This window comes from Populus euphratica, unplaced genomic scaffold, assembly GCF_000495115.2.
Source record: "Populus euphratica unplaced genomic scaffold, PopEup_1.0 scaffold1237.1, whole genome shotgun sequence".
Lineage (NCBI taxonomy): Eukaryota > Viridiplantae > Streptophyta > Magnoliopsida > Malpighiales > Salicaceae > Populus > Populus euphratica.
The window spans coordinates 8873-22683 of NW_011501096.1; the positions used below are offsets into that span (position 1 = coordinate 8873).

At 34.9% G+C, this 13811-nt stretch overlaps 1 protein-coding gene across 1 annotated transcript; it reads left to right on the forward strand.

Annotated features, from left to right (window-relative positions):
* Positions 1 to 754: 754 nt before the first annotated feature.
* On the forward strand, positions 755 to 4133 carry LOC105117237 (protein NRT1/ PTR FAMILY 1.2-like). Its single transcript, XM_011014826.1, has 5 exons — positions 755 to 873; positions 992 to 1209; positions 2407 to 2960; positions 3048 to 3301; positions 3346 to 4133. The coding sequence occupies exons 1-5, from the start codon at positions 810 to 812 to the stop codon at positions 4008 to 4010; spliced, it is 1755 nt and encodes a 584-aa protein (XP_011013128.1). The 5' UTR covers positions 755 to 809; the 3' UTR covers positions 4011 to 4133.
* Positions 4134 to 13811: the final 9678 nt, after the last annotated feature.

Below are 13811 nucleotides of genomic sequence, written 5' to 3' on the forward strand. Positions count from 1 at the left end.
CAAAAACGAAAGCAAAGCAAATATTAATAATAATAATAAGCAAAGAGTGCAATGAATGCGTATTAATAGCAATTTATGAACAATACAATGAATGTTTTCCCTTTCAATTTATTATATATGCAAGTTGATGCAGAACAATGTATTACCTGAATTCATAATTAATTAAGTAATTAAAGGCGCTCTTGCATCGAAAGTTCTCATTCTTATTCGTGTTAGTTTGATTTCTTTTTCAATTTATTATATACGCAAGTTGAAGTCCATAAGCGGGTGGTTTTCCCTTGTTGGAAGATCATACATGAAGTTGATTGGATTAACAAGGATACATAATTTAATCCAAAAACTTGGTCCTAAATCCAATTGGGCAAGAGCTAAGTAAAACCTGCAAGTAAGAATTCTGTTTCTACAAAATTCAGCTTGTCTGTGCTTGGATACTTAGCTTAAAAGATGAACAGAATATTTGAGTGCTGGGATTTACGCTGTTCTTCCGGGAAACAGGTTAGAGTGAAATAAAAAATTGCAAGTTGACAAAATCTTACGTTTACTAAAGAATTATTATCCGGTGACATCAACGTTCAATCTATATTTCTTTTTGATGGATAGAATCAATCGAAGGACACCTAATGAAGCCAAAACCAGCAGGGGGAAAAGAATGGAAAGAGACAAAACCTAAAGCTTACTGAAGGCAGCAACTCTCTGGGTGTATATATGCATTCATCGAGCATCAAATGATCTCTCACAACACAGTGGACTGAAGAAGCTGTGGGACTCTTCCCCTCCATCGACAGGCTACACAATCAGATCCGAAGGAGATGATCACAGAGCCACTCTTGAGCAGCCCGAAGGGTGGCATAAGAGCCTTGTTTTTCATCATAGGTATTTAATACACTCTCAGCAACATGCATGCAGACGCATATATTATGAGCAGCAGGTTACTTGGCAGCTTATATATATTACTATTCAAGTAATGTGGTTTAAATTAATGTTTTGACAGCAAATGAGGCACTGGAGAGGCTAGCAAGTTTTGGGCTATCAACAAATATGATACTGTATTTGACTAGAGAGTATGGTATGGATGCAGCTAGCGGTGCCCAAATACTCTTCCTCTACTCAGCTGCTGGGAATTTCATGCCAATTATTGGGGCTTTTCTTGCTGATACATATGTGGGTCGATACCCGATGATCGGCTTTGGATGTATTGCGAGCCTTCTGGTAAAATTATTTCTTTCCAACTTTGCATGCTCCGGCATCATCACTCTTGTCTTTCTATTTTCTCCTTCTGTTTGTCACAAAGACAATCATGTGTCCGGCCAACGGATCTACGGTTCAGTGGCGGTTCTCTCACAAACAAAAGTGGTGATTCCAATTAATTAAGTCCATTGCTAATCTTAAAGGGGGAAAAAAGGACAGTTAATCTTGTGTTTTATATACACTTATATCTCGTATGGTTTACTTGTTATTTCTAAAGTTTTAAAGCTAATATTTTTTTTAATGCTAGAATCATGATTTTGTTGGGTTAGTAGGTAGCAATTGACTAGAATAAAACACATAATAATATGTTTTAGATTTAATATAAAATTATTCTTAAATGAGTTTTTTTCTTCAAGGGGTTTTTTAACACCACATGAGAGAGCCCGGGTAATTGATAAATTTTGTTTTCGCTTAAATTAAATAAAACGTTTATGTTGATAAAATTTAGTAATATAAAAAAATAGTTAATTTTATTTAAATCATACTAATTTTTAGTTTTTTTTAAGGAATAATGAAATAACAAATGATGCAAAATTCAAAGTTTTTTTTCTCAGAAATATATTAAAATAATATTTTTTATTTTTTAAAAAATAATTTTTAATATTATTAAATTAAAATACTTTTAAATAAAATTTTTAAACACATTAACATTTTGATTAAAGCCGACGAGACGTACAAGCCGATGAAAACAACAATATATTTTATTATTATATTTCTGAATATTTTATAAGTAATGATATATCTCCGTTTGGGTCCCACAAGGAATAATAATAATAATAATAATGAATTCTCCAGGATGCTGTTACTTCAGACATGTGTGTGTGTATTTTATTCTTAAATCCTTTTTAAAAAAAAATCTTCAATAAGTCTTATTATCATGTGGTGTCCAAATTGACAAATCTTCATTACTATCTTTTCCATGACCAAATTATTCTCACTTCACAGTAAGAAAATATTTTAATTTCTTTGTCAATTACATATTTTACAATTCTCTGAATTAAACAAAGTTCCAATTCCCAAAATAAACCTGAATCTTGGGTCAAACTAAACTTGTTTGCACTTCTTTCATACGAGGTTGACGTTCAGAATAAGAAAAATATACATTCTCAAGTCTATCAATTATGTTAAAATATTAACTGGAATCAAATAAATGTGCAGGGAATGGTTCTATTGTGGTTGACAACAATAATCCCTGGAGCAAGGGTGCCTTCTTGCGCCCAATTCAGTAGCAATTGCAATAACGACGCCACGACACCACAACTTTTGTTTCTATATTTTTGCTTAGGCCTCATGTCTATCGGAGCTGGTGGCATAAGATCATGCTCTCTGGCCTTTGGTGCTGATCAATTGAGCAAGAGGGACAGCCTTAAACATGCTGGAATATTAGAGAGCTTCTTCAGCTGGTACTATGTTACATCCTCAGCTTCTGTATTTATTTCCATGACTTGTGTGGTTTACATTCAAGAGGCCATGGGCTGGAAGGTGGGTTTCGGAGTTCCTGTGGTTCTCATGTTCCTGTCAACTCTTTCGTTCTTCTTGGCTTCTCCCATTTATGTCAAGCCAAAGGCTAAGGCTAGCTGGCTCATCGGATTTGCTCAAGTTCTCGTGGCCTCCATTAGAAAGAGGAGGATTGAATTATCTTCACTAGACACGGATGAGCTGTATCATCATAGGAAGGGATCTGCACTTGTCGTGCCAAGTGAAAGAATAAGGTAATTAACCTACCTGTGAAGCACTTAATAAGGTAATTTTATATATCATAGTTCCTATAAGGATTTCCTTGTCTTATCTTGTCCTAGGTATCTAAACAGAGCTTGTGTTATTAAGAATCCAGAAGAAGACTTGATGCCAGATGGAAGAGCTTCAGATCCATGGACTCTTTGTACAGTAGATCAAGTAGAAGAGCTAAAAGCACTAATAAAGGTAATCCCGATATGGTCGACAGGGGTGTTGGTGTCTGTAAATGTCTGTCAAAACTCTTTCTTATTACTCCAGGCATCCACTATGAACCGACATATCACTTCGAAATTTGAAATTCCTGCTGGATCATTTTATGCATTTCTGTTGCTCTCTGCAACAATGTGGATTGCTCTCTACCTGCTGGATCATTCTATGCATTTCTGTTGCTCTCCGCAACAATGTGGATTGCTCTCTACGATCGCGTAATCATCCCTCTAGCATCAAAAATCACGGGAAAACCAACACGTCTCGGCTTGAAACAGAAAATAGGAATTGGGATTCTGGTCTCGGCTGCTTCCATGGCAGTACTGGCAATTATAGAGAGGGTGCGACGAGAAATTGCAATCAGGGAAGGAATTTCAGATATTCCTGACGCGGTTACGCACATGTCTGCAATGTGGTTATTGCCATTTTATTTCTTACTTGGATTTTCTGAGGCTATGAATGGTGTTGGACTGAATGAGTTCTTCTACACTGAATTGCCTAAAAGCATGTCTAGCGTGGCCTCGAATCTTTTTAATATTGGACTGTCTGCTGCAAGCTTGGTGGCCAGTTTTATAGTAAGTAATGTTCGTGGGTATATTAGTGAAGCAAATCAAGAGAGTTGGGTTTCAAGCAACATCAACAAAGGACATTATGATTACTATTACTGGCTGCTTTCTAGTTTGGGTTTTGCTAACTTCATTTATTATCTTGCTTGTAGCAAGGCTTATGGTCCTTGTAAGGGGGGACAAAGTGGCATTACTGGAGATGTTGGGGAAGGATTGATTGATGATAATGATTATGATGATGAAGTAGTTTAAGTTAACGTTCATGTTCTTTGTATGCTCGTGCTTACCATATACATTAGGATGTGTTAGTGAGAGAACTATGAGGTTATTAATTGCTTCATATAGACCTTGAAAGATGGTTTTAGAAATTTTCAAGATAGTGTCTTCATTTTTCACTTTTCACAATTTCCTGGTATTTTATTTGTAAACAAGAAAGAATATATGATATGGGTGCCAGTAGGCGTATCATCAATATATATATTAGCTGATTCATTTGTACATTTTTAGTTACCAATTAATTTTAGGGTAAAAATATTGTATAATGAATAATTTCCTGGATTAATGTGTGTAGATGCTCAATTTACATTGATACCTATATTTACAAGAAAACTAAATTAACATAGTACTAGCTTGACACCAACACTCCCCCTCATGCTACTACATATACATTACCAAGGCAAATAGAGGTAGACCGAGGGACCGAGAGCAAACCGAGAGAACCAGGGGACAAACAGAAAAACACAGGGGGGACCAAAAACAAAACAGAAGAAAGAGGAGGAAACAATAAAGACGAATAGAAGAAGATAGAAGATGGAACGAGCATAGACAGGAACTAACTCCATAGAAAAAAAAAAACGAAATAAAATAAGCAGAAACAGAGGAACTAAAGCCAGAAAAGATCAAAGAGAACAAAAAAGCAAAAAGAAAACAAAAACAGAGAGAGGATGAACGAAAACCAGTAGAAACATAAAGAGCAGAAAGGAGGCGGTAAAGAGAAACTTCGCCCAGCACCTGCAGGCTCTCGTTCAAAGTCCCTGCAAACCAGGGAAGATTTTGTTTTCGCCCGTTTTGCATTTCATTACATGGTTGCTAAAGCAGGCATGTGTGAACAGTTCACGCACTCCTATAGATTCTTGTTTAATTCTTGCTTGATTATTTACTCGACAGTAGTTGGTATATCAATATAATATTATTTAAAGCCTTTATTTTCATGCTATTTATAAACCTGATATCGACTTTTGAAGGATGATCATTGGACAGTAAAAGATCTTTTTTTAAAAACCAAGTAGTAAACTTATCCATTATCTCATGTAAAACAATTAGAACCTACATTTAGGAGGTATGCTCCTTATATATTGTTTTGCATCAATGCTAGTCTTTTTTTAAGCATCTTGAATTCAGGACTTACATGTATAATGACCGTCACTTAGAAAATTTATGTTGTAAAGTTTGACTAAGAATCAAAATTCATGTTTCATCATGCAATCATGCAAGATTTATGATCATGTGTCACTCTTTAAAAGGCGACTTCATCATATAAAAACATGCATATACATTTATCATGCTTACCCCAAGGTTGAAATATAAGTTCCCCCACCTGAGATTTACCACACAGGACCAAGAAAAGGATAGAAAATAAAGAAAGAGATAAGATAAAGGCTTATTATCAAAAGAAAATTGAGATCATCAAAAGTTAAATAGTTGTATCCCATACAAGGAAAAATAATTAACTCTTCTACTTAGCATTCCACTAGTAGTGGTCACAACATTAAAGTTGCACATTCTCTCTTTCATTTTTGTCATGAACAACAAGAACAACGCATTCAGTCATCAAAGTCATCAAAGAAAGACAAACTCCTTTTTTCTTCAACTGCATTGTTAGTTGTTCACGGTGTTTAAATCTCCTTTTAGTAGCATCCAATAGTTGTTAACCTTCCATGCCATAAGTTAGGGCCTTCTTTCTAGCCATTTCCATTGTGAGCTCCATTCCAGACCAGCAACACAACTTATGGGTCTGAAAAAACAAGAGTATACATTGAACTTCAATAAAGTAGAGCTCCCTTTATAGAGATTCGTCAGTGGCTCTATAGTATGACCAAAAAATTGATGTCTTCTTCCAAGTGTAGGAGTGTTGAAGTAATAAATAACCTGGCAAGATCGAGGTCGAATCATAGGAAGGTTAATTGTATAAATTATAAACAACAATAATACTACAACAACAACAACAACAACAACAATAACAGTAGTAGTAGTAGTAGTAGTAGTAATAGTAGTAGTAGTACTAAAGAAAAAGAAGTTAATGAGAATTTTGAGATGGTAGATCAATGTGAGGATTAAACTATGATAAAACAAATATCAATGTTTAAGGATTCACTAATGGTATTTTAAACAAGTATATAATAAACTCTTTTTATTACTCAATTGGAAATCATACACAAAGGAGATTCCAATCGGATTATGGGTTGTTAACATGATTACATTAGTTATCTTATTCGAATAATGCTCATGCTTGTAAATATTGACAGGTATTCATGATTATAACTTATATCAATAACAAATCAAGTTCCTTTCATATCACAAATGTCAGTTATACTATATGGTTGGGCTATGAAAATGCTAATTATTTGTTGTACCATGTGTTATACAACACAAATCTAGACTAATATTTAACAAGCAAAGTATTAAAAGTGAATAAGATAACAAATACAAAACATATTAGTATCAAACACTAAAGTTCATATTGAGTTTACACTATACTTATTTTTACACCATTAGTGTAACCTTTTCACCTTAACTTAATAAACTTAACTAAACATAATAAAAGAGAGAAACATAAATAAACAAGATAAGAACATAAATAAGATAAAAGTTAACTAAATAAAGGAAATAAAATGAGAAGCATAAATAAGAGATTAATATAAATAAAACTTAAACATTACAATAAAGAGAGAGCAAAAGCATAATCTTGATCTGAAAACCAAGATGCCTAAATACATGGTAAATACCTCCTTTTATAGGCTAAAATTTAGAACTATTGATTTGATGACTAATTGTTAGGAGGCCATATCTTGACTTAGTGATAATCTTTATCTTCTTGTCTGATCAAAACGTCATTGATAACGTTAAAATTTGAACCAACCTTACTTATGAAAGTTCTAGGAAATTATCTAAGCTTTCAAGGAAAAAATAAATTGAGGTCATTTGGACTTCTAGAACTCGAAATATGGGTCAAACACTGAACAATCTCTAGGTAGTAGGATAGATATGGACTTCTATGTTGTTGCTAAGATTTGGACTTCCAAATAGCAGAATTGAGTGTTGCTTTCCCCATGAAAATTTCAGGTCTATGTCTTATCCTTTTATCCATTTAAAGCAGATGTAAATCCAAAAGTTCTATACCTCCAGTTGTAATCCAATTATCAAATAGTGTTCTAGTTTAGACTAAATTAGTATCTCTTTTCTAAGCTTTGTCGCACGTGTGCGGCGTCACTGCGATCGTCTACCATCTAAGAAAAATGGAAATGTGGTGTATCTCTGCAAATATGGAGAGACAAGAAATTCTTATGTCTCTTATCAGTGAAAAATTTGAATGGGAGTCGCTACCTAGTATTCAGGTTACTAGAAACCCTAGCTGGTCTCAGAGAGCAAGTACGGAGACTAGTTGCGTAAAGAGAAGGTATTAGTACACCAAATATGCCCTACCTAAGGTAGGCTGCATTGTTTTGTCTGATCAAATCTAACGTCTTGTTTTGTGGTTTTTAATTGTTGGTCTGTCTAAGGTTCGAGACAAGCTCTCCTCAATAAGGAGGTTCTTATCTTAAAATGCGACTAAACTTAATTGTTCTATTGTCTAAAAAATAAATTAAATATCTGGAATACATATTACGTGTAATGTCATGTCTCGGATACTAAGCAACAAACAAAAATAAATTTTTTGTTATTTTTGAAATTTTGGCCAATGTTTTCTTGACTTTAATAAACTAGTTATTGAAGCCAAAATGTATGCTAAAATATTATTTTTAATATATGAAAAATAAAATATGAGTTTTTTAGCTATGAAACACTTGACCGTATGCATAAAAATATATTTTTTTTCTTTTTTTCAATTTTTTTGTATTTTTTTGAAAGTTTTGACAAAAACCAGGTATTTTAATACCAGGTTTGTATTTTTATGACATAAAAATACTCCCCTATATTAATCAAAATGACATACAAATTACACGGAAAAATTATAAAATTCTGAAACAAATATTTTTAAAATTTTCTTTTTTTAAAAAAAACTGAACTGGGCCAGACCTGGCCCAGCCTTTCGAGGCTGGGTCGGATCCGGCCCATCTACTATGGGCTGGGCTGATGTCTCAGCCCAAGCCCAAATGGGCTGCTTATTGTACATCACTACAGTATCTAGCCCATGCTGCATTTTTGTAGCAGAACATGAAATCACGTTCTACATGCAAAGGTGTCGACGATGTCGGCAAGGAAATGAACTATGGGGCAGAGGCTTACCTGGAGTGGTGGCTCTGCTGGTGGTTTATAGTGGCTGACGATGCTACTAAGGAGCTGAGGGTGGCAGGGGCGGCATTTTCTTCTTCTTCTTCTTCCTGTTTCCTTTCTTTTCTTATTCATCTCTCTCCTCCTCTTCTTTCGGTCTTCAAACCATTCTCCCTCTTCTTCTTTTTTTCTCTATTCCTTCCTCTCTTGTTTTGTTCTCTTGGTCTCTCCTCCTCCTTTTTTTCATCTTCCCCCCTTCTTCTCTCTATTTTTTCATTAGTTTTTCCTCCTCTTTCCTTATTTTTATAAGCAACAATAGGGGAGGGAGACGTGGATGGGGCGGCCACTATGCTATCGCCTCGAACCGCCCAAGGGGTACGTCCCCTTGCTTCTTCCACCATGTGGTAAGCAAGTAGGTTATTGGCATCTTTTTGAGCAAGAATTGGCTGTGGAACAGAAGAAAAATCTTCTCCTTCTTCCCTTGCTTTACGCGTCTAGGGGAAGAAGAAGATATAGGCGCCATTCAAAATGACACTGTTTTGAGTTTTTATCATTTTTTTAACAGTGCATGAAATGGCGCTGTTTTGGTCAAAACGTGCTTTTTTATTTAAATGAAAAGGCGACAAAAACCTGTTGAGTTTCACTTTGGTCCTTAATTTGTAATTTTGTCAATCAAGTCCTAAATTTCAATTTTGATTAAAAAATTAATGCAATTGCATACCTACCAAAATCCAATAGCGGCCCTATAATTGGCCACCATTTTCAATTTGGTCTTTGATATTATGTAATTTGACCCTAAATTGAGCAATAAACTTCTAATTTTTTCAATTGGGCCCCTGACCGGTTTTAATTCTAGCCCCTCTACTTGCATGCCTTTTCCATTTTTGCCCTTGGTTTCAAATTTCTTTAATTAAGTCTTAATTGGCCATCAGACTTCAATATTTATGCAATTAAGCCCCTGATTTGACCAAATTAACTATCAAAAATTATAATTTAACCCCAAAACTTTAATTTCTTCTAATTAAAGCCTAAATTGACTCCAAAATTATTTTTTCTTGCAATGAAAACATCCATAAATTCAATAACCTTTAATAAAATTTAATTGAGTCCATAAACATATGATTTTGGACTTTTCTTACTCAAATTGAAGTTTTTTTTGTCAACAGGGCTGTCACTAGTCAATAAAATACTATCAAATTTTAATTTTTGTATTTTTATTTTTTTAACCTCCTCAACCAATTTTTAATCATTTTAAGGGCACGTTGACATCATTTTTCATTGTTTATATTTATTTGAATATATTTTTTTTTATTTTTTGTATTTTATTAGTTTGTATATGGGGGCCCAAAAATAGGTTATGACCCCCTCTTTATAGTACTTACGAAGCAAAGATTTTGTGTTGTTAGCATTATAAAGATTAAAAAAAACTGGTTTTCTTAAAGTTTGGTTGACCAGAAACCTCAACTGAGCACAAAGTCCTACATGTGGTTGGGCTAAACTGAGATCCCTTTCGCCGATCTCCTTTAACTAGAACCAAAAATCTATGTGTGGTAAAGATAGACTGAGATTTCTATCGTTAATCCTCTCTAACCAGAATCAAAATCCTATGTGTGATTAGGATAGACTAAGACTCCTTTCACCAATCCCTTCTAACTAAAACCAAAATCTAGTGTGGTTGGACTAAAGTAAGATTCCTTTCATAAATCTCTTCTAACCAAAACCAAAATCCCATGTGTTTTTTAAAAAAGACGATCTATTTTCACAGGCGACCTGCCCTACACTCACACTTACCTTGTTCTATTTTCATGGGTGGCCTGCCTATACCTACTCAAAATGGTCTACTTTCATGGGTAACCTATCTAAGTAGAAAAAGAAAGAGTAATCTTGTTGTAATGGGTGACCTATCAAGGTGAAGGCATGGTCTCATTGTAACGAGTGACCTATACAGATTAAAAAAACATGAGAAATTGGTCGAATTGTAGTAGGTGACCTACCTAAAAATGAAAAAAAGGAAAGAAGGGTCGTGTTATAATGGGGACCTACCCAGATAAAAACATGGAGAATAGTGGTCGAGTTGTAATGGTGACCTACCCAAAATGGAAAAAGAAAAGAATGATCGTGTTGTAATGGGTGACCTACCCAAGTAGAGGAATATTCGCATTGTAATGGGTGACCTACCTACCTAAGTAGAGGAATAGTCGCATTGTAATGGGTGACCTACCCAGATAAAAACATGGAGAAATATGATTGAGTTGTAATGGGTGACCTATCCAAAAAAGATGGTGAGGGCTCAAAGGTGCACTCAAAAAAGGAGGTAGGGTTAGAAAATGCACTACCTAAGTGGTGAGGGCTTAAAGGCACACTTAGAAAAGAAAATGAAGGCACAAAGATGCACTAAAAAAGAAAGAGGTGGGGTTAGAAAACACACTACCTAAGAGATGGATTACTTAATTTGATGAAAAGTTGAAAACCATGCATTAATGATTGATATGCATATATACTTACTTGAAAAATATAGGCCCCCATTTCTTCATAGTGTCTTTTTTTTCTTAGAAGTTAAAGTGTTGGTAGTAAACTTCGATGTCCTTTCCACCCTTGCGTACTCGAATCACATGTTATGATTTTGACCTCTCGGAAGGGTTTAATGTCATCACATTTCTTTATCTTCCACCCTTTATCTCAAAGGTTATCAATTTTGCTGACATTTTCCTTAAAAAAGGAATCATGGAGCCAGCCCTACCAGGTGTTTTCCCCTTAGCTTGATCATGCCCCCAAGTGTTGACATTGGGTTTTCTTTAGGAATGAGGTTATATGAAAGAAAGTTTGGGGTTATTTACAGGAAAATGTTTCCATGCAAATTTTTTAAACTTCCAAGTTATTCCAGCTATAAAAATCATGACATTGGTTCAAAATAAACTTGTTCTAAAGAATGCAAGCGATTCTTATTGACAGGTTCTTGAAGAGATTAAAGCGTTTTGAAGCTTTTAATTTAAAGATGAAGCGACATCTGATTGGTCATAAAAAGTTGAAATTTTCAATTTGAGGGTTATTAAGAACTCAATCGGTTCAAAACATTTATTTTATTTGCATGAATAATGATTTAACCTGCATAAAAAAGCACTGCCTACCGGTCCAGATTTCTTGCCTTTGATAAAAAAGGGCTTTATTAGGTACATAATGTAGGTTTAGGCTATGGTTATAAAGAAAAGGATTGTCGGCCTAAAAAAGGTGTTTGAGGGATTTCAAGACTAGGATCACTTGCACTTATTCCTTGACCTTTTCTTTTAACTATCTTGTCAAAATGGATTTCTTGCCCCCTAGAGTCAGGTTTGAGCTCTTTGTTTTTTTCTGTTTGGTTGAGCATAAGCATTTAAGTTGTTTTTATGTGCAGCTCAAATCTTTTTGAATCCTTTGGATTTTTCAATCTAATTACATGATCAATTCCAACACGTATCTTCAATACTTTGTTTGGATGATAATGACATGATCAATTCCAGCATCTATTTTCACTACTTTGTCTAGATGATAATGAAGTCTTTGCATATTAATGGGTTTTTGCCCCCCAGTGTGGGGTGTGATCCTAGTTAAGGTTATTTTCAAAAAATGTTATGAGGCTCAACATGAGATTGCAAAGGATAAATTTCATCCTCGTGAAAGGATTTACCAAAGATGGCCTTTCCTCATCTCAAATTCAATGCATTGAGGATTAGTAAGTCTTACTTTCATGTGCGTATGCAAAGTGATTTATTCATTCAAATAAAACTTAACTTGTAAGTCAACTCATGGTGTTGTTTGTCTTTGTTTTTGTTTCACTTACCCTATCTAAGGAATCACTTGAATTTCTAGAATGTAGTTGTTCTAGACAAATACCAACATGATGTTTATTTTTGTACTCACTTTGGAGGTCTAAAAAATATCCTTGAAAACATATAAGATTATGTATGGTTCTGGAAGATGAAAAAGAAAACACCGAAAGGTTCTTCCTGTTGTAGTTTTTATGAGCCAACGTTGTGTCAAAATGTTATTTACATGTAATAACAACAAAAAGAAGTGGGATATGAACATATGAAAGCATATGATTTTATTTATCAAGGGCTCATTTGCCATAGACAATCTTGCACAAAAGCATGAAATAAAAGACAATAATAAGGTAGGCTAGCCGTCATATGCTTTAAACATGATTTAGCAGCGTGTTTATATTCACATTGGTGGCGTCTTCCAATTCTATCCACCAAGTCTTGATTAATTGCAAAAGCTTTCTCTTGAAAGTGTTGCAGGTATGGATGTTATGCCTAGTAATACTAGCATGGTATTCACAAGTAAGGCCTAGTTTATACCAATTAGAATATAGTGGTTGCACAGATGTCAGAGGTTTTTGCGCTATATGTCCGATACTTAACAGCTTTCGATACATCTCATTCAGGGGTAGCAACAATAGAGGTAGTTGTTCTTGAACCCTTTGGTAATTTCCAATTTGAGTTTTGGCCGAAAAGTTTTGGGGCTCATGTTTTTAATGTTGGCAATATGGGATGAAGTGCGGTAGTTTTGGGATAAATTTTTTCTACCCTTGTAGCCATCTTCAACATGGTGGACCATTTTTCTTTCAAAGCCTCTTTTCTCGGTGGGTGCAGAAATTCTACCACTCTTAACTCCTTGTTTTATGCGTTCACACACTACCACAGCATCAGTGAATTGCTGAAACGAGCCACCCATCATGTGTTTGTAATAGGGTGCTTTGAATGTGTTGGCAAATAAAGAGACCATATCTTTATCTAGAAGTGGAGGTTGTACTTGAGTAGTTGCTTCTCGCCATCTTTGAGCATATTCCCTTATGCTTTCTTTGTCCTTTTTCTCTAGATTGGACAAATTGGTTCTGTCAGGAGCAATGTCCAGGTTGGACTTGTATTGTTTGGAAAAAGCATCAATCAGATCTTTCCATCCCTGGATTTTTGTGTTGTCCAATCTCAAATACTAGCTCAAAGTTGCTCCACTTAAGCTGTCTTGAAAAAAATACATTAGTAGTTTTTCATCATGTACTACTTTTTTCATTTTATTACAGTAGAAACTAAGATGGGTCATGGGGCATTGTGTTTTGCTATATTTGATGAACTCAGGAACACGAAACTTTTTTAAGACAACCACATTTGGGACCAAACACATTTCTACTACCTATACCGGGTCATATAAGTCTACCCCTTCAATGACTTTGAGTCTGGCTTCTAATGTCTCTATTTTGGCTTGATTAATGTTATCAGATGACTTAGCCTTATGGGACTTGTTAGTCGATGCCTGCATACCTGTTGGGGCTAGTATAGGTGATGCTGACTACACAAATGTTGGGTTTTATTAAGGCTCTTGACCCTGTTCGCTTATTCCTTCTTCAAGCTGAATTGTTATAAGAACCTAATTAAAGGTGACCGGTAGAATAGAAGGACCTTCACCAGAGGTGTTTCTTAAAGTTTGCTTGAGTAAGCTAGTGGGGTAAGCCACACTTGTTTAAGATACTCCAACTCTTCTTGAAAATAGGCATCATGTTGAGCACGCTCTTCATCTTCCATGATT

Bases quoted from the DNA above. Each gene is read 5' to 3' on its own strand.
- LOC105117237 (XM_011014826.1), top strand. From the start codon at position 810: ATGATCACAGAGCCACTCTTGAGCAGCCCGAAGGGTGGCATAAGAGCC. The intron at 874-991 runs GTATTTAATACA...ATGTTTTGACAG, and splicing joins AGCCTTGTTTTTCATCATAG to CAAATGAGGCACTGGAGAGG. The intron at 1,210-2,406 runs GTAAAATTATTT...ATAAATGTGCAG, and splicing joins GATGTATTGCGAGCCTTCTG to GGAATGGTTCTATTGTGGTT.